The sequence below is a fragment of the Nomascus leucogenys genome, chromosome 15 (assembly GCF_006542625.1).
Source record: "Nomascus leucogenys isolate Asia chromosome 15, Asia_NLE_v1, whole genome shotgun sequence".
NCBI classification, from domain to species: Eukaryota; Metazoa; Chordata; class Mammalia; order Primates; family Hylobatidae; genus Nomascus; species Nomascus leucogenys.
This window is the reverse complement of record NC_044395.1, coordinates 91,932,616-91,955,148: the sequence shown is the minus strand read 5'-3', so window position 1 is coordinate 91,955,148 and position 22,533 is coordinate 91,932,616. Positions and strand designations below refer to the sequence as shown.

The window sequence follows — 22,533 nt, the reverse complement described above, 5'->3', positions numbered from 1 at the left end:
AACCTTTTTGATGCTCAGTATCTTTGCAAATAAAGATCCTTTATTTAAAGAGACTGTGTAAACTCTAAATATTTATGCTATCAATTAACTTTTGAAACTTTTAAGGTGTTCCAAATTTACCCATGTAACAGACTGTCAGAAAGTAATATAGATAAAACATCTCAAAGCCTATTCCAGTACTTGTTAAACAGTTTAAGAAAAATCTATCTTTGATTTTAAAATCAAATTTTATCTTTGGTTTTAAAATCAAATTTTAAAATCTATTTTTGATTTTATTAATTGACAACCATCTTAAATTTTTAAAGTACACAGTGGGGTCCCTTAGTTCTTCAATTTATTCCTCAGAGAATTTCCTTTCATCTGTTCACATGTATTTATTTTGCTATATTCAGAAGGTCTAGAGTGGACTTATTTTAGGTTTTTCTGGCAGTGCTTATTAGCTCTAGTTTCCATAGTTAAATTGCTACTGAAGCTGTAAATACAGTACTCTGAAAGCCCACACTCATACACAGGTATGCTTCTACATAAAACTGCCTTGGTAAATGAATAAACTATTTCATGAGAAAATGGTTAAAAAGTTGGAAATCTATAGTAAAATGTTATTAATGTAAATAATCTTCATGTTTTAATTTTCTCTTACTTCTGGAATTTAAAGTCTTTCAGTGATGGGCAATATAGTAATACCATAGGCTCCTAAACACTGAACTAAAATCCTTGTATTTTTACATTTTGAAACTATGCTTCCATATCTTCAAGTGGATTTAATTCATTGTATAAGTCACATAGACTTGAGAATGAAGAAAAGTAGAGAACTGGGGCCAGATGCAGCGGCTCACACCAATCATCCCAGCACTTTGCGGGCGGGCAGAGGCAGGAGGACTGCCTGAGGCCTGAAGTTTAAGAACAGCCTGGGCAATATAACAAGGCCCTATCTCTACCAATAAATAAATAAATAAATAAAAAATTAGCTGGGCAGGGTGGTGTGAGTGCTGTCCCAGCTACTCAGGAGACTGAGAAGGGAGGACTACTTAAGCCCAGGAGTTGGAGGCTGCAGTGAGCTATGATCATGCCATTGCAGTCCACCCTGGGAAACAGAGCAAGACTCATCTCTTAAAAAAAAAAAAAAGTGGAGAACTTCATCTGCTAATCTAATCTAATTGGACTGGTAAATATTAAAATGTTTGATAATATACAAGTGTTGTCAAGGGCGAGATTAGGGTAAACTGATATAATTGTTGGCTGAAGCATATGACAGTATAACCTTTTGGGAGAGCAATCTAATAATAGCTACAAAATTTAACATACTGCAGTGAAGCAAGTCTATATCTTACAGTTTATTCTAGAAATATTTACATATGTGTGCAAAGGTTATACACAAGATTATGCACAATAGCATTGTTAGTAATAGAAAAAGATGGAACTAATTTAAATTTTTCAGTAGAGAACTATTACAATAAATTATGGCACATCTATATAATAAAATCCTATGCAGTTGTTAACAAAAATGAAGTAGTACATCTATATAAACGTACATAAATTGAGGTCTAAGAGTATTAAATAGATAAAGCAAGGTGTGAAATGCTCCCATGTATATTACTTACATAGAAATATTTGGGTGGAATACCCAGGACACTGTAATTTCAAGGAACGGAGGCTGAGGATCCAAAAAAGCAACCTAATTTTCTTTACACACCGTTTTGTATTTTATGTATTTATACCAAACATGTAAATAATTTTCTCAATAGACACCTTCAGACATTCCTTATTTACCATAAGATAGTCTTAAAAATGTAACTGAGAAAATCATTTCTAGAATTTCTTGATCACAGGTTATTTTTCTCTGTTACATGTAATGTTAGGAATAATCCTGTCTTCAAAGTCCTTAAATAGTACTTTAATGACTCATGGGTGACATAAGTATCTCATAAGACATATTTTACTTAGCTTTTATTAAAAATTGTCTATTATCTGGATACTCAGGCACTAAACTCTAGGTAAATTTCCAGAAGATTATATTGTATTGATGTAAGTAAATGGTAAGAAGTTGGTAGATACTTCGCAGCCAAGAGCCAACAGGGAAATTAATGGCTGAGTTGAGAGAACACAGGACCAAAATGATTAAATGGCATAATTTAAGTAAACTAACATATTACATTTTTAATAGCAATATGCTACAACTATACAAACTGATCTAACAAATACTGTACACCTGAAGATGTTTTTAGCACTCCCTATATATCAATTTCTATTTTAAAGGCAAAACTTTTTGACTGGAATGGAGAAATGCTGATCATGTGAAATAAGGATTTTTACAGTGCTGCAACTTTGATCCTTATTGTGCATGAATTTATCAAGTACTCCTTCATGTTGAGAAATTTGAAAATTCATTAAAAGAAAAAATCTCCATAAATGTGAGTTTTACTTTACTACTTGAACCTGCGATAACCTAAAAAGGGATGTAATTCCTATTTTACTGTTTATTGCTATTAAACAAAACATGTGAGAAAACTTTAGAGCATAGTTACAAAAAAAATGGGTTTTGGAATCACACAGAATTCAAGTCCTGGTTCTCAGATTAACTATGGAATAGTGGGAAAACTACCCCATCCTTGTGAGCCTCATTTCCTCATATATAAAAGGGAGATAACATGAAGTATATTTAGTATCTTCTGAGGTTGTTGTATTAAGTAAAAAAAACAAAACAAAACACATCATGCACTTTGTATAATATATGACCAACAGTAAGAGTTAAATAAAAGGCAACTCTCACTACTAATATTATTACTCTTCAATTATCCAGCATAGATGAGGAATAAAATGTTCTATATAACGTTTTCCTTTACTAGACAAATTCTTACGTACATGCCAAATTTTAAGCATCATCACTTTGTATTTTACTCACTCTTGGAGCAAATTCTTCCAAAATACTTACTTTTTTTGTTACCGTAGGGGTCAATAAATAGAAACTAACCTTTTTGGTGCCTGGTACTAATAACTCTGTCTATATTAACATGTTTATTTTGTAGTCCCAGTATGGTGATTTCAGGTCATATTACATTTGGAATGTTGTATTTAGGTTGGGGAGTGATTCAAGAGACAATGAATGCCAGACTAGAAGATGCATAAAAAGAATAATCAGAACAGTGAGGTGCGTGAAAACCCTAACATATAAAACCAGGTTAAGGAATGATGTCTATTTAGTTTAGAGAATATTTGAGATGAAAAAATAGGTATTTTCAAATATTTTAAGGGTGTCACATGAAAAACTATGTAAATTTATTCTGTATTATATCAGAGGACAAAAGTAGAAACAATAGATATGTTACAGATACATGAATTAAATATTAATATGGCTGCTTTGATTATACAACTGACAAGGTTTATTTCAATTCCAAGATTCTGTGACCTATATATACTAAAAAAGAAGGCAGGCAATTATGGTTACATACTTAAATTAGGACTCTTGTCACTTTAAAGATGAACCAAAATATGATTTACTACTTCGTTACTTTTGTACTTTTGTTTCAATAAAAAGATAATGATAAAATGATATGATATATACGATGGACTCAGTATTTCAATTTCCCAAACTGATCCCTGTAATAATCCCACTTTAAATACTGAGATTCTCCAAAAAAATCAATTCATATTAATTTTAGTCTTTTTAAAAAATTGGAGCACAATGCACTGTGAACATTTTCAAGTTATAAGAGCTACATGTTCAGATATATTTGCCTAATTTATTTCAAGTTCAGATCAACATTAGAATTTAAAATAGAACTTAAGTCAATTCCTCTCTAATTTATCTTAACTTCTGTCGTGTTAGTGATTTAAATAATTTTGGAATGGGAATCGGATAAAATGATTATGCACAACAGAAAACAATGATAGAGGACAGCAAAGCACGTATTTTGTACTAACCAATTAGAAGAACTGTTCCAACGGCTAAACCTCCACCTGGAAATGAAACAAAACCAGAAGAAAATTAATCTACCTTTTCCATTACCTTTAGCATAAAATTTAAGCTTTATGAAGGAAAGGCACTTCAATAACTTTAAAACAGTAGTTGTGAACAACATTTTAATTACCTTTGCAATACTTTGCTCAAGGTGCTATTATGAAATAATTACATATTATATGTAATTACACACTACACATTACAATTACTTTTCTTTTTTTTTTGTGAGATGGAGTCTCGCTCTGTCGATCATGCTGAAGTGCAGTGGCACAATCTCCTCTCAGCTCACTGCAACCTCCCCATCCTGGGTTCAAGCGATTCTCCTGCCTCAGCCTCCCTCAGCCTCCTGAGTAGTTGGGATTACAGGTGCCCACTACCACGCCCGGCTAATTTTTGTATTTTTAGTAGAGACGGAGTTTTACCATGTTGGTCAGGCTGGTCTCGAACTCCTGACCTCACGTGATTCACCTGCCTCGGGCTCCCAAAGTGCTGGGATTACAGGCGTGAGCCACCACGCCTGGCCCACAATTACTTCCATAATATACTGTACTATCCTCCTTTCTTCTATGACAGAACCACACAGCATTCAACACAACTGTGGTTAAGGACTCCAGTAATGTTATATTTAGCACTTGTTAATAAATTAACTGAATACTCAAGACTTAAATGTGCACAGTAACTTAACTACTACAGAAGTACAACATAGATAAGATTATTATAGAAATTCCACATTAATATTTATCTTCAAATTTAGTAAGACTTTGAGTAAAGACCTGATAATTAAAGTTAATTATTTTTTATTATGAATAATATACACAAAGTCTGGAAATGCTCTAAATATATTTGCAATTTAAAAGGAATGTATTTGCCATTTCAAACAAAAAAAGAACATCACAAAATACATTTTCAGTATTACTAGACTAGTGTTCTTTTAAATATCTGAATTAGGCCGGGCACAGTGGCTCAGGCCTGTGATCTTAGCACTTTGGGAGGCTGAAGTGGGCAGATCACTTGAGGTCAGGAGTTCAAAACCAGCCTGGACAACATGGTGAAACCCTGTCTCTACTAAAAATACAAAAAAATAAGCTGCATGTGGTGGTGCATGCCTGTAATCCTACCTACTCAGGAGGCTGAGAAACGGGAATTTTTTTTTTTTGAGACAGTCTCACTCTGTCACCCAGGCTGGAGTGCACTGGCACAATCTCAGCTCACTGCAACCTCCGCCTCCCGGGTTGAAGTGATTCTCCGGCCTCAGCCTCCCAAGTAGCTGGGATTATAGGCGCCCACCACTACATCCAGCTAATTTTTTGTACCTTTAGTAGAGACGGGGTTTCACTATGTTGGCCACGCTGGTCTCGAACTCCTGACCTCGTGATTCACCTGCCTGGACTTCCCAAAGTGGTGAGATTACAGGTGTGAGCCACCATGCCTGGCCTGAGACACGAGAATTTTTTGAACCTGGAAGGCAAGGTTGCCGTGAGTTGAGACTACACCACCACACTCCAGCGTGGCCAACAGAGCAAGACTCTGTTTCAGGAAAAAAAAAAAAAAAAAATCTGAATTATGGTAATATAATCGTGAAATATATGAAATATATAATTCAAATGGTGAATCATTAAAAATCAATTTAAAACTTAATTTTAGGGCTAGGCGCAGTTGCACACGCCTGTAATCCCAGCACTTTGGGAGGCTGAAGCAGGCCAATCACCTGAAGTCGGGAGTTCGAGACCAGCCTGATCAACAGGGAGAAACCCCTTCTCTACTAAAAATACAAAAGTAGATGGGCGTGGTGGCGCATGCCTATAATCCCAGCTACGCAGGAGGCTGAGGCAGGAGAATCACTTGAACCGGGAAGGTGGAGGTCGCAGTAAGCCGAGATTGCATCATTGCACTCCAGCCTGGGCAAAAAAAGTAAAACTCCATCTCAAAAAAAAAAAAAAAAAAAAAAAAAATTAAAGAAATTAGAACTACACTAAGACATTTGAGTACTAATACTTTGCTCTTCACTCCATTTGTAAAACTATCACCATTTTGATTAATGTCTCAAACACAAATTCACTTAAAATTTTAGAAAATGAATATCAAAGAATAGAAATGTATTTAAAGTATAATTTTAAAAATACTCAAAGTTGGGCCGGGTGCGGTGGCTCACAACTGTAATCCCAGCACTTTGGGAGGCCAAGATGGGTGGATCATGAGGTCAGGAGTTCGAGACCAGCCTGGCCAACATAGTGAAATCCAGTCTCTACTAAAAATCCAAAAAAAATTAGCCGGGTGTGGTGGCTGGCGCTTGTAGTCCCAGCTACTTTGGGAGGCTGAGGCAGGAGAACTGCTTGAACCCAGGAGGGGGAGGTTGCAGTGAGCTGAGATTGCGCCACTGCACTCCAGCCTGGGTGACAGAGTGAGACTCCATTAAAAAAAAAGAAATACTCAAAGTTGTTGGGACAACTAGAGTCAATGTTGTTTGTTTTTTGTATACAAATCTGAAAGAAACATTTAGAACACCAATAAAGAACTTTCCACAAAAAAGTTTTGTAGTCATTTGTCATACAGAAAAACTTAGTGACATAAGTTCCTTTGATAGGCTGGGCACAGTAGCTCACACCTGCAATCCCAGCACTTTGGAAGGCTGGGGCAGGTAGATCACATAAGCTCAGGAGTTCGAGACCATCCTGGCCAACAAGGTGAAACCCTGTTAGCCAGATGTAGTGGCCCACTCCTGTAATCTGAGCTATTCGGGGGAGCTGAGGCAGGAGAATCGCTTGAACCCAGGAGTCATAGGTTGCAGTGAGTTGAGATCATGCCACTGCACTCCAGCCTGGGCCACAGAGCAAGACTCTGTCTCAAAAAAAAAAAAAAAAAAGTTCCTTTGATAGTGTTTATTTTCTGCCTTGCAAAAAAGCATAACTATTATGTGTTAAACAGTTTGAAATCTGGTAACATACATGCACCTAGAATAATATGCAACATGAGACTTATGCTAAGCGATTTACAGTGAGGCTAAACATCAATTTCATGACAATATGTAGAACATTTCAAACTCTTAGGAAAGGAAATAATGAAAAAACCTAGTATATTTAAATGTTTTAATGTTTAAGTTTATATATTTACAAGACTTTATATTTTAAGTTCACATTTAGACAGGTTCCTTCATATAGCATTTAAAGTCATATCAGACTACATAGGATAACTTTAATCTTCAGATGAAAAGATAAACATAAGCTGAAATGTATGTCATGATAGCCATCAAAAAGGATCAGGTCCGGGTGCAGTGGCTCACGGCTATAATCCCAGCACTTTGGGAGGCCAAGGTGAGCAGATCACTTTAGCTCAAGAGTTTGAGACAAGCCTGGACAACATGGCAAAACTCCATCTCTACAAAAAATACAAAAATTAGCAAGGTGTGCTAGCACCTGTAGTCCCAGCTACTTGGGGGGCTGTGGCAGGAGGATCAATTGAGCATGGGAAGTTATGGCTGCAGTGAGCAGCGTTCGTGCCGCCACTGCACTCCAGCCAGGGTAACAATGTGAGACCCAGTCTCAAACGAACAAACGGATCAGAACAAAGGGTTTGCTTTGGGATAAGATTAGACTAAATGTTCAATTTCATAGTGCCACACTAATGTTTTAATTCATTTGAACATCTTATATCACACTTCCTTACTTTCCTACTTTCCCTTAAATGCAAAAATAAACATTTAATTACCCAATAGCCTTTTTCTGTACATATAAGGAGATGAATTGCTGTAAGCATACAAGAGACATTATGGTATCTAAGCTAGAGCAGGCACTATTTAAGTTTCTTACTTTAACCTATTTCCTACAGGGAGGATTTAGTTTTCTTATCTAACCTCCTGAGTTACATTTATGTCTCCTCAAATAAGGAATTTATATAAGGCCTCCACTGGGACAGACAGAGAAGCAAAGATTTTTTATTTTTTGAGACGGAGTCTTGCTGTGTCCTCCAGGCTGGAGTGCAGTGGCGAAATCTCGGCTCACTGCAAGCTCCGCCTCCCGGGTTCACGCCATCGTCCTGCCTCAGTCTCCCGAGTAGCTGGGACTACAGGCACCTGCCACCACACCCGGCAAATTCTTTGTATTTTTAGTAGAGACGGGGTTTCACCGTGTTAGCCAGGATGGTCTCGATCTCCTGACCTCGTGATCCACTCACCTCGGCCTCCCAAAGTACTGGGATTACCGGTGTTAGCCACTGCGCCCGGCCAGAAGTAAAGATTTTTTAACATTCACTATGGGACAATGAGAACAGATCACACAACAGTTTTCCAATTAAATGAAGTGATTACCAAGTAGAGGTGTCTGGCCCAAAAAGGTACTCAGAAAGAGCTAGCTTTAACATTTTGGCAATTCCTTTTTTTTTGTCAGGGGTAGGGACAGGGCGTTGCTGTGTTGCTCAGACTGGAGTGCAGTGGTGCGATCATGGTTCACTGCAGCTTCAACCTCCCAGGCTCAAGCGGTCCTCCCAACTCAGCCTCTGAAATAGTTGGGATTATAGGAACATGTAACCATGACTGGCTAATTCTTTTTCTTTTTTAATTCTTTCATTCTTTGTAGAGACAGGGTCTTACTATATTGCCCAGGCTGGTTTTGAACTCCTGGGCTCAAACTAGCCTCCAGCGTTGGCCTCCCAAAGTGTTGAGATTACAGGCATGAGTGACCACATAACCTAAAAAATCTTATGTGTATTAAAATTCTAATGTTTAGAAAATTTGAACATTAAGACATAATGGGGACATATTAAAATCACTTTTATCAACCAAGTATCTTCTGAAACTTCTTTTACAAAAAGGTAAGAAGTCTCTATCATGTAAATTCACTAGATTCACATTTAGATTGGCTGTAGTAAAGTTTGGTCATTGTGAAGGATAGTTGTGGGGAATAAGATGTAACTCATTAACTAATTTAAACTTATTAACTAAAGCTTTTAAAAATCAAGCTTTTATTCTATGTGTTTTAAGAGAAATAATTTGGATATATATATATATACACACATGCATACAGCAGCAAAATTTCTCTATTCTTCTAAACTTGAGTTTAGTGAGACATGATCTCAAAACATTTCCACAAGATACCTTTGTATAAGGTATTTTGATGTCTCTTACTTGATAAATGGAAGGTCTAGCTGTATTTTAACTTAAAAGTTTGAATGTTTATAGCCATGCTCCAACCAAAAAATAAATAAATAAAAAGCTAAAACAACCAACCAACCACAACAGAGTATCCTGACATATTCTTTGAAAGCTGGCTTTTAATTTACTTTTAAATTTTGTGATCCATTAGTAATTTTATATAATTCCAAAAGCAACGTAGACTTCACACTAATGGTTCCCAATTAAAATTGAAATATCTTTTCCCAATACAATGTATTACAGATAAGTAATAGGGTAAGGAAACAATCATCTTCTTCTTGTAATGAAAACAAACAAGAAGGTGGTAAAAGGGCCTTGCTTACTACTTCCTCTCCCTTTTCATCCTAACTTAGAAAAATTACCAACACACTTTCTAAGTCACTAAGCAAAATAAATTCTTTTTTTGAGATGGGGTCTCACTGTCACCCAGGCTGCAGCATAGTGGTGTGATCACTGCTCACTGCAGACTTGAACTCCCCGGGTTCAGGGATTCTCCCCCATCAATCTCCTGAGTAGCTGGGACTATAGGTGTGCACCACCAAGCTTGGGTGATTTTTGTATTTTCTGAAGAGCCAAGGTCTCTCTATGTTGCCCAGGCTTGTCTCAAACTCCCAGGCTCAAGCAATCCACCCATCTTGGCTTCCCAAAGTGCTGGGATTATAAGTGTGAGCTACCACACTTAGCCAGCAAATAAACTCTTGGTTTTACTTCTAGATGTCTTTAAGATGTATACTTATTTCCATCTTACTAAAAATAAAAGTAGAGTACTTTATGTACACAAAAGAATACAAGAGGTTGAAAGGTTAAAGAATCATGACTACTCTTCAATAATTATGACACAATTATTGGCTGGGCAAACATGAGAATCAAAATAAAGGTCTGAAAGGTTAAAGATACGCAGCAAGCTTGATATTTTAGAGAATTAATTTCATCAAGATTTCACATCTTTTAAAAATAGGCATTTTTTCTTAAAGCCAGAAAAGATACTTAATACTTAAGAAATAATATTAGAAAATTTAAGATCTTGTAAATGCCAGGATCTTCCACAATTTTAAAAATCATAAGACAACGAAAGGGCTTTTGTTGTTTCAATTCATGCAGTAGTAAGACAATTACATTAGTACTATTAATATTTTAAAGGAACAACATTCAATCCCCATACTCTCCCCAATAGAAACCTCTGATTAAGCTATAAATTTTGGGTAAATGAGGCCAAATTAATACACTAGAATATGAAAGCCTTTCTTCAATGTGAGAGAAAGTAAAACGGAAAAGAAATGAAAGTCAAGAAAGATAACAGTGATTTATGCCAGTCCTTTCCAGAGCTCTATATGAAGGAATAATTTTGCTTAAAATTACAAAAAAGTATTTTTGGGAAAATGCAATGTAAAAAACAAGTTCATATTGTTTCCTTGGTTCATAGTAATAGTCTTAACTACTTAATTAATGCTGGATCTCAAATTTTTTTTTTTTTTTTTTTTTTTGAGATGGAGTCTCGCTCTGTCGCCCAGGCTGGAGAGCAGTGGCGCAATTTCGGCTCACTGCAAGCTCCGCCTCCCGGGGTCACACCATTCTCCTGCCTCAGCCTCTCCAAGTAGCTGGGACTACAGGCGCCCACCACCACGCCTGGCTAATTTTTTTGTATTTTTAGTAGAGACGGGGTTTCACCTTGGTCTCGATCTCCTGACCTCGTGATCCACCCGCCTCGGCCTCCCAAAGTGCTGGGATTACAAGCGTGAGCCACCGCGCCTGGCCTGGATCTCAAATTTAATTGCAGTTATTTTGATAACAACTCTACTTTTTCTTCCCCAAGCATTATAAAACATAGTGACTACTCTTCATTATGACACAATTATTGGCTGGACAAACATGAGAATCAAAATAAAGCTAGGAACTGTTAATAGTTCTATAGTGAGTCATATGAAACAATTTTACATAGCAATAAAAAATACATTTTTCTTAAATATACAGCTAATTGTATTGGTTGGTAAAATATCATAACCAAGATTGTGTTAAATATGTAGTCCAAGCTCAATGTATATTATCCCGTGCCACACATTAACATAATACAGGAAATAAGCCCACTAGTGTTTACTTTTTGACATCAATGTTAAAAAATGGCTGCTACCATTAAGCTTCTTCAGAATACTCTTCCTAGACTATTATTTACCTCAAATCCCTATCTGACATTCCCTTCACTATCAAAATTTAACAGCACAGAGGTCAAATCTGCAGTTACCCTTCCTTTAAGCATTTTTCTGGAACATGAAGCCATGGTTAATTCTTCCAGGTTAGATATATGGTTCTAAGATGGAGTATACCTTTTAAGGGGAATGGGGTTGGTTGGGCAGGGCGGGTGGGGGACGGCAGGGGGCAATTCTGCCAGAATCCTTTAGCTGCTATAATCTTTCTTTGGAAACCCCTGGAAGAGAAATGGAGTACCTCTTCAATCGATGGAATATCTATCTTTCCTTTTACAAAATATAAGTGTTATTTACATACAGTGTCCTCAAATAACAATATAAATATCCCAGAAGGGCAAGGTTGAGAACATGGGTTAGATAATCTGAGAATTTAAAAAATTTTAATGTAGCTAACTTGGGAAATGTATATCAATACCTGATAATAAAATTAGGCTGTCAGAACAAAAACATTATATATTAGGTCATTTGAAAGATGCAGATATTGAATATTTTCAAATTCATGAAACGCTTTGGAATAAGTAATAGAATTATCAGTGTATCATCAAATGACTAACAATTAGCATGTATGATGCCTTTTAAATATATTTTGCACCTATGTTTAAAATTACAATGACGTCATGGTGGCAGTAGTAAAATGTCACCTTACTACATGGAAGCCATAATATTTACTTGTTACACAGTAACCACATAATATATTTAGACAATAATCACAATATTACAGTATAGTCTTACCGTTCTAACACCATAACATCCTATTATCATTACCTTTTGTCACAATATAGTCATATTAGGCTTGTCACAACTTGAGTCAAATAACATTTTCGAGTAATAACATAGTCTAAATTGCTTGCTTATACAGAAAATCAGAAAACAAAAATGTCAGTAAGAGGTTAAAACTAAAATACTTCTGGACATTTATTTTTCAAGATGTAGTCAATTCTATTATAACCTCTTCAACTTTTGTGCACTTTGAGAATTAACTGCATACATGCAAAATATATTTCAAAGTATTCAACAACCAATACTGTTTCCATCATCTTAATGAACAGTAATTTTTAGCATAAGTTTGTTAAACTTAAATACCCTACTAGAGTCTCCCATTCCAAGCAAATATGGAAACTTTAAAAATTACTGTTCAAGTTTGTATCTCTGAAGAAACACGTATAGAAGGTGCTTTGGGTTCTCTTTTTGGTGGGTACTTTAAGAGACGATAGTTAAATTATTAATCCGAGGTTCAATGAATGGTCAAAACCCCTGGAAAGAATACGTAAAAATTTCAGACAGCGGTAGCCTAGTGCAAACAGCACTAAATTGGAAGCCTAACGATCAGTACACATGGTCACTGGTTTTGTGAGACTGTTCATATCACTTAATTTGTTTTTAGAGCTCAAACATGAAACTCCATTCTACATGTTTCATAATTTCTTGTCTCAGTTTTTTTTCTACACATTATTTTTCTTGTATTCAACAACTTATTGAGAACCTACTAAGTGCCAGGAAGTACACTAGGAACATTTTGTTATTCTAATGAGGAACTGAAGACATTATAATAGAAACATAACCTTTTTGTTTGGAAAGTTTTAGTATCAAGTAAATGAAGTTACATATCCCATTGAATTAAAAAATATATAAGGCCTAGAAATAGCTACCAAACTTAAAGTTCAAATGTAAGAGGATATCAACTGAGGCTCACAAGGGAAAAACGGTGGACTATATATTTGCTAACTAGATATTTTGAATCACTTCTGTTTACAGTACCATGCAACTCAGGAGGAAAATATACTTGAAACAATTAAGTGAAAAACACTTAAACTTATGTAGAAATAACCGGGAAATGAAATGACAGAATCAAGAAGCCATACTCTTTCTCATAGGTTGCTTGTCTTCTTACTTTCTCTGCACTAAACCTATGAAAAGTCTACTTTGAGGGGAAAATAACCGAAAGAAATGTCAAGCGAAGTACAAGAACAAGTAATGACAGACACATATCACACACTATGAAAAAAGTTATGAAATGTAAACACAGACGGGGTTTTAATGAAACATTCAGAAATTAATCTAGAAGCTTTATTAACACAGCAAATCTGTCCTACCAACTTAATCTGGTCAATCCTTTCAATATAACAGTTACGAAACAAGCATATTCTTCAGCAGGCTTCTCATAAAAAATTCCAGAGATTTTAAAGGAAAGCCTAAGAACTAGAATTTTCTCGTTAAAATGTGAGTTAAATTTAAAGATGTCGTATGGAATGCAGCAGCAATCAATATTGGGAAGCAAAATGTACACAGAAAAATAAAAAATATATACACAGATTTAACGCAGACACGAGTATGACTAAATATCAACGACAGGCTCAAAATACTTTATAAGGATTATGTGTCAACATAAGCCTTTAACAATACGCTCTCTTAAAGCCAAAATGTTTTAAGATTTAGAACCAGAGAACAGGCAGTCTGGAGGGGAAATCATTTTTTTCCAGCATCTTCTAATGAAGTCTGTCTCCCACAATTATAAAAACTTTTGTAGGTTGGTCTAAACCGTGAGCTGCCTGGAGAAAGCAGAAGGGAGGTATCCTGAATGAAAGCCAAACCATCTACATAAATTAATGTCTTCCCTTGACTAGAAAGCATTTCAGGGTAAAAAGCATGTACGAATTCCGCCGTAATATGAAAAGGGGTTGGAGGGCAGGGAATGAAATAGAGAGCGGGGGCACTAAAACACGTTTAGTTAACAGCGCTCAGAAGTCTCCACACAACCCGTATTCCCCTCCATCTCAATCAGACCAGGCTATTCTCTCCTCCTACGAAGGCTTAGGGGTCAGAGAGAGATGTGGGGTCAAAGTGGCTTCCCCGACAGGTCCCCTCCCTAAGTTTCCCCTCGGCTAAGCCCAGATCTCCGCTCTGAACCGACCTAAGAGCTGGTCCAGGGCTGGGAGCCCGGTTGATACCAGCAGCTGTCCATTCCGCACCGACGGTCGCGTGCCCGCAATGGACACCAGTCGAGGGCCGCTGTCGTTGGTCCCGCTGGCTCTAGGACCCCTCCTCTGGAAACTGGTGACGTTGCTCTTGCTGGCTGTCGCCACTGCAGACCCAGTACTCCCGGCAACACTGCCGCAGGTTGCCACTGCCGCCATCTTAGAGCCTCCAGTGTTAACCCAATAGGAACTCTGGGAACGCAAACATCCGGCCTATCAGAACCAGTTCAAACTCCCGCCTCCTCGCCCCAGCCGCGGCTCTCGTAACCAATAGGACTGAGACGTCCCTCCCGAGCCAACCAATCGGAAGGCGTATTGCTGAAACGTGCGCCCTACGTAAGGACGGTCGACTTCGGCGGGGCCCAGGTGAGAAAGGCCCACCTGTGTCCTGGCTGAGGGTCTCCAGGGTTCTTTGGGGCCCGAGGTAGGTACTATCACGTAACGTTCTTCTCCTTTTGAGTGCCTTCATTCACATTGAGTTAAAGAAAAGGTTGGTGAACCGATAAACCCTTAGGGCTTATCAAGCAATTGCTAGTAGCTTGCACCTTTCTCCGCTGTGTGTGAGGATAGACTTTTTGCCAGCTCATTTATCTTCTGATTTCTGACAGAAAATTAACTCCGCCTTCCCCACGATGTCTTTTTCTTAATTTTGTGTTATATGGAAAGGATGGGATCTCTTACCTTAATGAGTTGGTTGAGCGTCTGGGCTTCGTTAGTTGCCTAGTGGTAGGTGGTTTGGATTTAAACCTTAGAGCGAAAACTCGAACTTTGAGGCTATCTGGTTTTCCTGTGTCTGACAAAATATAGCTCTCTGACAAGTTGCGATAAGAAGCTTTTGTTAATTTTAATTAGTGTTTCTGGAAGTCTTGGATGTCTTTCCTAAGCGGTGTAAATGACAAGTGTTACTCTGACAACCTTGTTCACACATTTAATTGTCGTTTGCTGTTAAAGCAGCTGCAAATAACAGAAAATACTTAGGGCTTCTTTCCCCCAAAAAACTGCTAGGAAGAATTAGAAGTATATCTACTTTATTTTATGAACCCTGAATCGACAGTTTATTACTAAAATACGAATTTTATGTGTGGAAAAAAACATGTATTTTGAGTTGTATTTTTGTATTTTATTTTTGTCTCAAAACTGAGCAGGGACAGTGGGTAAGTGATGTTTAAAGGCAATTATGATTGACAAATGTCTAAATTAAAAAGGACTCCCAAATCATTACTGCACTACTGAGTTATTGACTTTGACAGTGATCTGTGATACCTTTTAATTAGAGCCAAACCTCATTGAAATTCTTGCCATCGAATTGTTTTAAATCTCACTGACCTGTTGAAATTTTTGGGCTGATTCTGTTTGATAAATTGAAATTAGTATTGCTAAATAGTGACTGGAGTTTTTCATTTGGGGAGGATTTTTGTTTGTTTGCTTGTTTTTTAGAATCATGTTTAGGAAAAAACCCTGTTTCACAATATATCAACTGGAAAGCTTTGATCAAGGTTGCTTTCATATCGAATCTTTAAGTTACTCAATAAATAGCTGTTGAGCGATTACTGTCTGTTTGGATTTAATCTTGTCATTTTAGACCTATGGTAATAAAAATGGTCTCATCTGGAGGAGATAAAATTAACACATGGAAAACAACATAGTACTTAAAATGAACACATTAAATAGTATGTGCTAATTTTATCCTGTAGTAAATAAGCACTAGGAAGACCAAAACAAAAAGTGACAAAGCAGTCTAATATCAGATAGAAACTTCTTGAATATTTTTTTCTTCAACTTTTATTTTAGGTTCTGGGCTTCATGTGCAGGTTTGTTACATAGGTAAACGTGTGCTGGGGTGGTTTGCTGCACAGATCAACCCACCACCTAGGTATTAAGCCCAGCATCCATTAGCTATTCTTCCTGATGCTCTCTGTTCCCCTACACCTACAAATATTTTTGATGCTGTGAACTTTTTGAAATACTACATATAATTATTTTTTGACAGATGGCATTGTTTTGTGTACCTCATGATGCTATGAAGTGTATGTACATTCCGGAATGGTTACATCTAGCTAATCAGCAATGCATTACCTCACATAGTTATCATTTTTGTGGTAAGAGTGCATAACATCTACACTGTTTACATTTTTTTAAAGAATACAATATATCATCATTAACTATAGTCAGCTTGCTATAAATTCATGTTATATAATAGATTTCTTGAAATTTATTCCTCCTATCTAACTGATATTATGTATCTTTGACCAAATTCTCTCCATCCCCCCACCAACCATCCTGGCCTCTGGTAAACACCATTATACTCTGTGTGTGATTAACTATTAGATTCCACCTATGAGTAAGATCATGTGATATTTGTCTTTCTGTGTCTGGCTTATTTCACTTAACATAATGGTATAATTTGTTTTTATAGGCTTCTATTATTACATATTCCCTTATTTCCTACTGTATTTACTTAACCCTTTAGTTTTCCCGAGATGATGATAGTGGTGCTTTGTTTGCCTCATTACTAGAACCGAAGAATTATTTTCCAACTTTGACTTGGACTATAATTCTGGAAAGATGCTCTATATACACACCAGAGTATTCATGAAATTAGGATATATATCTGGTATAACACTATCATAGGATAAATATGCTTTTTTTTTTTTTTTTCCGAGACAGTCTGGGTGTGTTGCCCGGGCTGGAGCGCAGTGGCGTGATCTCTGCTCACTGCAAGCTCTGCCTTCCTGGGTTCACACCATTCTCCTGCCTCAGCCTCCCGAGTAGCTGGGACTACAGGCGCCCACCACCACACCCTGCTGATTTTTTGTATTTTTAGTAAAGATGGGGTTTCACCGTGTTAGCCAGGATGGTCTCAATCTCCTGACCTCGTGATCCGCCCTTCTCGGCCTCCCAAAGTGCTGGGATTACAGGTGTGAGCCACCGCGCCGTCCAAATATGGGTTTTTTGTTTGTTTTTTGTTTTGTTTTTAGACAGAGTCTCGCTCTGTTGCCAGGCTGGAGTGCAGTGGCATGATCTCGGCTTACTGCGACCTCTGCCTCCTAGATTCAAATGATCCTCCTGCCTCAGCCTCCCGAGTAGTTGGGACTACAGGCATGCACCACCATGCCCAGCTAATTTTTGTATTTTGAGTAGAGACGGGCTTTCACCATGTTGGCCAGGATGGTCTCGATCTCTTGACCTTGTGATCTACCCGCCTCGGCTTCCCAAAGTGTTGGGATTACAGGCGTAAGCCACCATGCCCAGCCACTTTTTTTTTTTAACAAAGATAAAATCTTTGCTCCCAAATAATTTCAAATTCTTGAACTTACCAGTAAATAGCAGAGTTGAATATAAAACGTGAGAATAAATAAAGTATTCATGGAAAGGAAGAGTTAAAAGTTATTTGTTGGCTGGGCGCAGTGACTCACGCCTGTAATCCCAGCACTATGGGAGGTCGAGGCGTGCAGATCACGAGGTCAGGAGATTGAGACCACCCTGGCTAACATGGTGAAACCCTGTCTCTACTAAAAAATACAAAAAAATTAGCCGGGCATGGTGGCGGGCGCCTGTGGTCCGAGCTACTCAGGAGGCTGAGGCAGGAGAATGGGGTGAACCCGGGAGGCGGAGCTTGCAGTGAGCCGAGATCGCGCCACTGCACTCCAGCCTGGGTGACACAGCGAGACTCTGCCTCAAAAAAAAAAAAAGTTATATGTTTAGGTGGGTTCTTAATTAATTCTTTATGAAGGACATACTAAATTCTAGGAAGTGCACCAGAGCTCAGGTTACAGGAGAAAAAAAATACTGTCTCGGTACTCTTTGAGCTCACAGTTGGGGAAGATAGGTGAGTAAATAGGTTAATAAAGTACAGTTGATCCTTGAACAATGTGGGGATCAGGGGTGTCAACCCCCACACCCGTTGAAAACACACATATAACTTTTGACCCCTCCCAAACTTAACTGCTAATAGTCTACTTTTGACTACTGGATGCTGTACCAATAACATCTGTGGATTAACACATAATTTGTATATGTATTATGTACTGCATTCTTTCCATAAAGTAAGCTAGAGAAAATGTTAATCAAATCATAGGAAGAAAATATATTTGCCATGCATTAAGTGGAAGTGGATCATTATACAGGTCTTCGTTCTTATTTTCTTCATGTTGAGTAGTCTGAGCAGAAGGAGGAAGAGGAGGGGTTGGTCTTGTAGTCTCAAGGGTGCCAGAGACGGAGAAGGTAGGAGGGGAGGAAGGAGAGGTAGACGCAGTCAATATAGCTTTATGGAAATACATACTAATTTGTCTGTTTTGCTTTTTCAACTCTCTAAAAATGTTTTTGTACAGTACCAATTCTTCTTCCACTGTTTGCTTTAGTTTTAGTATCTGTGTTATAGTAGGGGTCCATGTCAGAGGAAGTCACAGCAGTCTTGAATAACTGGAAGACTTCTGCCAGATTGCCTAATGTCAGTTTGTTTTCTGGCACTGCTGCTTCTACTTCTTTCTCATCATCTGGCTCTGGTTTGGAAGCATTCATCTCCATCAAGTCATATTCTGTTAATACCTCTGGTGTGGTGTCTGTTAGCTCTTGAATTTCTCCAAGATCCCTATCTTAAACAACTATTCCCTCCCGACGTTTTTTTTTTTTATTTTTTCCATGTCTACAATGTTTCCCATAACTTCCTTGATTGACTTGTAAATCCTGCAGGAAACCACTTTGAGATACACCAGAAAACGTATAATGAACATGGTAGGCAACCAGCACCTTCTGATACAAGTTGACACCTCTTCAGTTGTTTTTTCAGTGGCTTCCCTAGCCCTGGAGTCCGTATCACTGTTGTGTCTGTGCAGGTAAAGTATATAGCAGAGATACTGTGAAGGTTCACTACTGGGCCTGCTGGTATTCTGGCAGCATGACTGAAGGAATGAATACTAAGGTCATGTCTACACAGAGGGAGTGCCTCAACCTCCGGTAATTCCTTTTTTGCCTCCTTCCTGTCATTGTACTCACAAAGAGAAACTATAGTCCTGAGTTGCAGCACCACAGATTTCTTATACCTGCTTTTCTACTTCTCTGCTTTTATTATACTCTCTACTTCTGTGAGATCAACTATTAGATTCCATTAGATCCACTATTAGATTCCATGTTTGACTTCTTTTGCTTAACATTATTTTTGTGAAATGATCCTTCTTAATGTGTATCATTGTGGCTGATCTATTCTTATTGCTGCATAGTATTATATAAATGTATTATAATTATGTGTTCTACTGTTAAAACAGATTTGGATACTTTCCCATTTGTGGCCATTTCTTCAATGCAATAGTACCAGTTTATACTCTTACCAGTAGTATTTGGGAATTGTTGTTACTTCTCATCCTTACCAACACAATATTTTTCTTCTTTTATTTCAGCTATTCTCAGAGGGTTGTGGTATGGCATTGTCATCTGGATTTGAACTGATGAAGTTGAGCACCCATTTATATGCTTATTGGCCATTTGGGCAACCTCTTTTGTGAAAGGGTCTATCCATGTTTTTTAATTTTACAAATTTGGATTGTCTGCTTCTCTCCCATGGATTTGTAGGAGTTCTTTTATATTTTGGATAAGAGTTCGTTTCCAAATAAATTCATTACAAATACCTTTTATCAGGCTGTGGCTTGCCTTTTCATTTTTTTATCTTTTGATTTCAGTCAAAACATACTCTGACTTAACAATTTTTTCTTTGTGGCTAGTGCTTTATGGCTATGTTTGCCTACTCCAAAATTTCGAAGATGATCTCCATGTTTTTTTTCCTAAAATCCCTGATATTTTACTTTTAAATATCTATGTCTGTACTTTGTTGGAATTGACTCTTTTGTGTCTGGTGTGAGGCAGCGGTAAAGATGCATTTGTCTTCCCTGTATTGGTATCCTATTGACCCAGCACCATTTATTGAAAAAATGATTCTTTCCTTGCTATATCACGTCATCACTTTTTTAATAAATAAAGTCACACATAAATTAGACAGATTTCTTTCTGGACTTTCCATTGGTTAGTGTGTGTCTTCAGGTTCTTCAGGAGGCTGGCTTTCTTTCTCTCCGAATTTCAGCCACACTGTATTGTGGGGACCTCAAGTTAAATCAGTAAAAATGGGAAACTCACCCTGTGGCAATTCCTTCTTACCTAAGTTGACTACCCAGCAAAATCTGTTTGCTTCTATTAAATCTGTAGAGCCTTCACATAATTGATTTTTGTGTTTTGTTCAGAGTTTATAGTTGTTGTCTATGGTAGGACTGGTCTGTCATAAGCTTACTTTGCCATACTGGAATGAGCTCTTACTATCCTTTTGTGACTGTAGTGATTTCTTCTTTTATTTATTGCCGATAAATAAATATCAGCAATTGACAAAGAGTTTCTTTTCCTTTTTTTCTTCATTGTTAATTTTGCTAGGGATTTTTCACTTAATCTTTAAAAAAAAAACTCAAATTTGGCTTTATTGGTTTTTCTCAGTCTTTCTACTTTCTGTTTAATCTATTACTATTTATTTATCATTTGTTTCCTTCTACATTCCTTCATTTTGATTTGCTAAGGTTTTGTTTGTTCCTCCTTCTTATACTAAAAGCTTAATTTATTGATTTTCTGCCATTTCTAATATACCGTATGTAGTTAAGAGTGTGCGCTAGCTGCACCTATAACTTATGGCATTTTATGTTTTCATCATTTATTTCAAAATATTTACTACTTTTTGTTTTGATTTTCTCTTTGGTCCGTGGATTATTTAGGACACTTTTGAAAGTACTGAAATACTGAATTATATTGGATGCTAGGAAAGCAGGAGTAAGCTGGGACTGACCAGGGCAAATGAGTACTTATATTCATCATAATTTTAGTGGATTTTAAAGTATAAATGGAAAACTGGGGTATTTAAATTAAAACTTAAAAAGCCATTGCATAGTCATGTGTTAGAATGTGCAGTGTGATAGGGTAAATGTGTCCAAGGGTTTTAGTTCAAGGAGATTTGCCAAGTAAATCTGTCTACAAGAAAAAATAAAGGCAAACAAAATGTTTTTAATGGTCAACACAAAAACATTAAAATTTTTATCAAAAAAAGAAAAAGAAATTTCAGAGACTGGCCCAACATTTGTATGTCATTCAGTCTGGGACTTTTCTTCATATTTGCATGTAGCCAACATGAGGAATTAAATAACGGCTGACTGGTGTTCCTTTTACGTGTCAACCAGAGTCTCATAGACGTAAAGCTACTGTGTTAATCAAAGCATGCGTGATGTTCTAATTATCGTGGACATTTCTGCTGAGATGTGATCAATTTCCCTTCTGTTTGAATAATTATGGAAGCCTGGGAGTAGGGCAAATATTTAAAACTATTCCATATGAAAAAAATCACATGTACTGATTTTGCCTGAAGGGTCCCACAGGCTCCTGAAGCTCCTCTCTAAAGAAATAAATAAATCCTGGACCAGTGGGTAGTGTTAGAGTGAAATTTATTATTTTGACTACTGTTTCTCAGTTTAAGAGTCTGGATATGAAGTATGTTTTGATGAGTTTCTTGCAGGATAAAATGAAAGTTGGATATCCTAGCAAACATTATTTTCGTTAACTCAGAACCAAATTGGATCCATTTATTACATAATTTAAAAAATTACTAATGGCTCTTGTTCTATATAATTATTCTACCTCTTTTTGAATTCTGTTTTCTTAGGAAACTTTATTATTACTTTCAAATGTGATAGCATTCATTACGTTCTCAACCTTGAATTATAATCTCTTCCACATCTGTGTTCAAATTTAGTTTCTCATTTGTAGTACTATATCTTTGAATTTTCTCTCAGTTCGGATTTTTTCTCTCTGACTTTGAAGGACTTTAAAAATATCTATTTCAGTGGTATTTTCATACAACAAGGTCTTTGATTTATGCATTAATTATTTTCATTTCTTTTTTTTTTTTTTGAGACAGTCTTACTCTGTTGCCCAGGCTGGAGTGCAGTGGCATGATCTTGGCTCACTGTAACCTCTACCTCCCAGGTTCAAGTAATTCTCATGCCTCAGCCTCGCAAGTAGCTAGGATTACAAGCTTGTGTTACCATGCCCAGCTATTTATTTATTTATTTATTTACTTATTAGTAGAGATGGAGTTTCACTGTTTTGGCCAGGCTGGGCTCAAACTCCTAGCCTCAAGTGATCCACCTGCCTCGGCCTCCCAAAGTGCTGGGATTACAGGCATGAGCCACCATACTCGGCCCTTATTTTCATTTCTAAAACCCCTAA

The 22,533-nt window shown here is 37.1% G+C and overlaps 2 protein-coding genes across 8 annotated transcripts in view; one reads left to right on the top strand and one right to left on the bottom strand.

Annotated features, from left to right (window-relative positions):
* Nucleotides 1–14,492, bottom strand: part of ELP4 (elongator acetyltransferase complex subunit 4) — a 258,564-nt gene extending 244,072 nt beyond the window's left edge. Inside the window, exons 1-2 of one of the 2 annotated variants that reach the window (XM_030829486.1) lie at nt 14,220–14,492; nt 3,922–3,957 (exon numbers count right to left, since the gene is read on the bottom strand). In XM_030829486.1, coding sequence (XP_030685346.1) covers nt 3,922–3,957; nt 14,220–14,442 — 259 coding nt within the window. In that variant the 5' untranslated portion in view covers nt 14,443–14,492. The remainder of the gene's footprint in view (nt 1–3,921; nt 3,958–14,219) is intronic. The other variant, XM_003254370.4, reaches the window with a different exon arrangement.
* Nucleotides 14,493–14,603: 111 nt separating this feature from the next.
* The window catches only part of IMMP1L (inner mitochondrial membrane peptidase subunit 1), a 98,837-nt gene continuing 90,907 nt past the window's right edge, over nt 14,604–22,533 (top strand). For 5 of the 6 annotated variants that reach the window (XR_004033572.1, XR_004033571.1, XM_030828770.1 and 2 more), the window contains exon 1: nt 14,624–14,707. The gene's annotated coding sequence lies outside the window, so the exon portion shown is untranslated. Of the gene's footprint in view, nt 14,708–22,533 lie in introns of all 6 variants that reach the window. The other variant, XM_003254368.3, reaches the window with a different exon arrangement.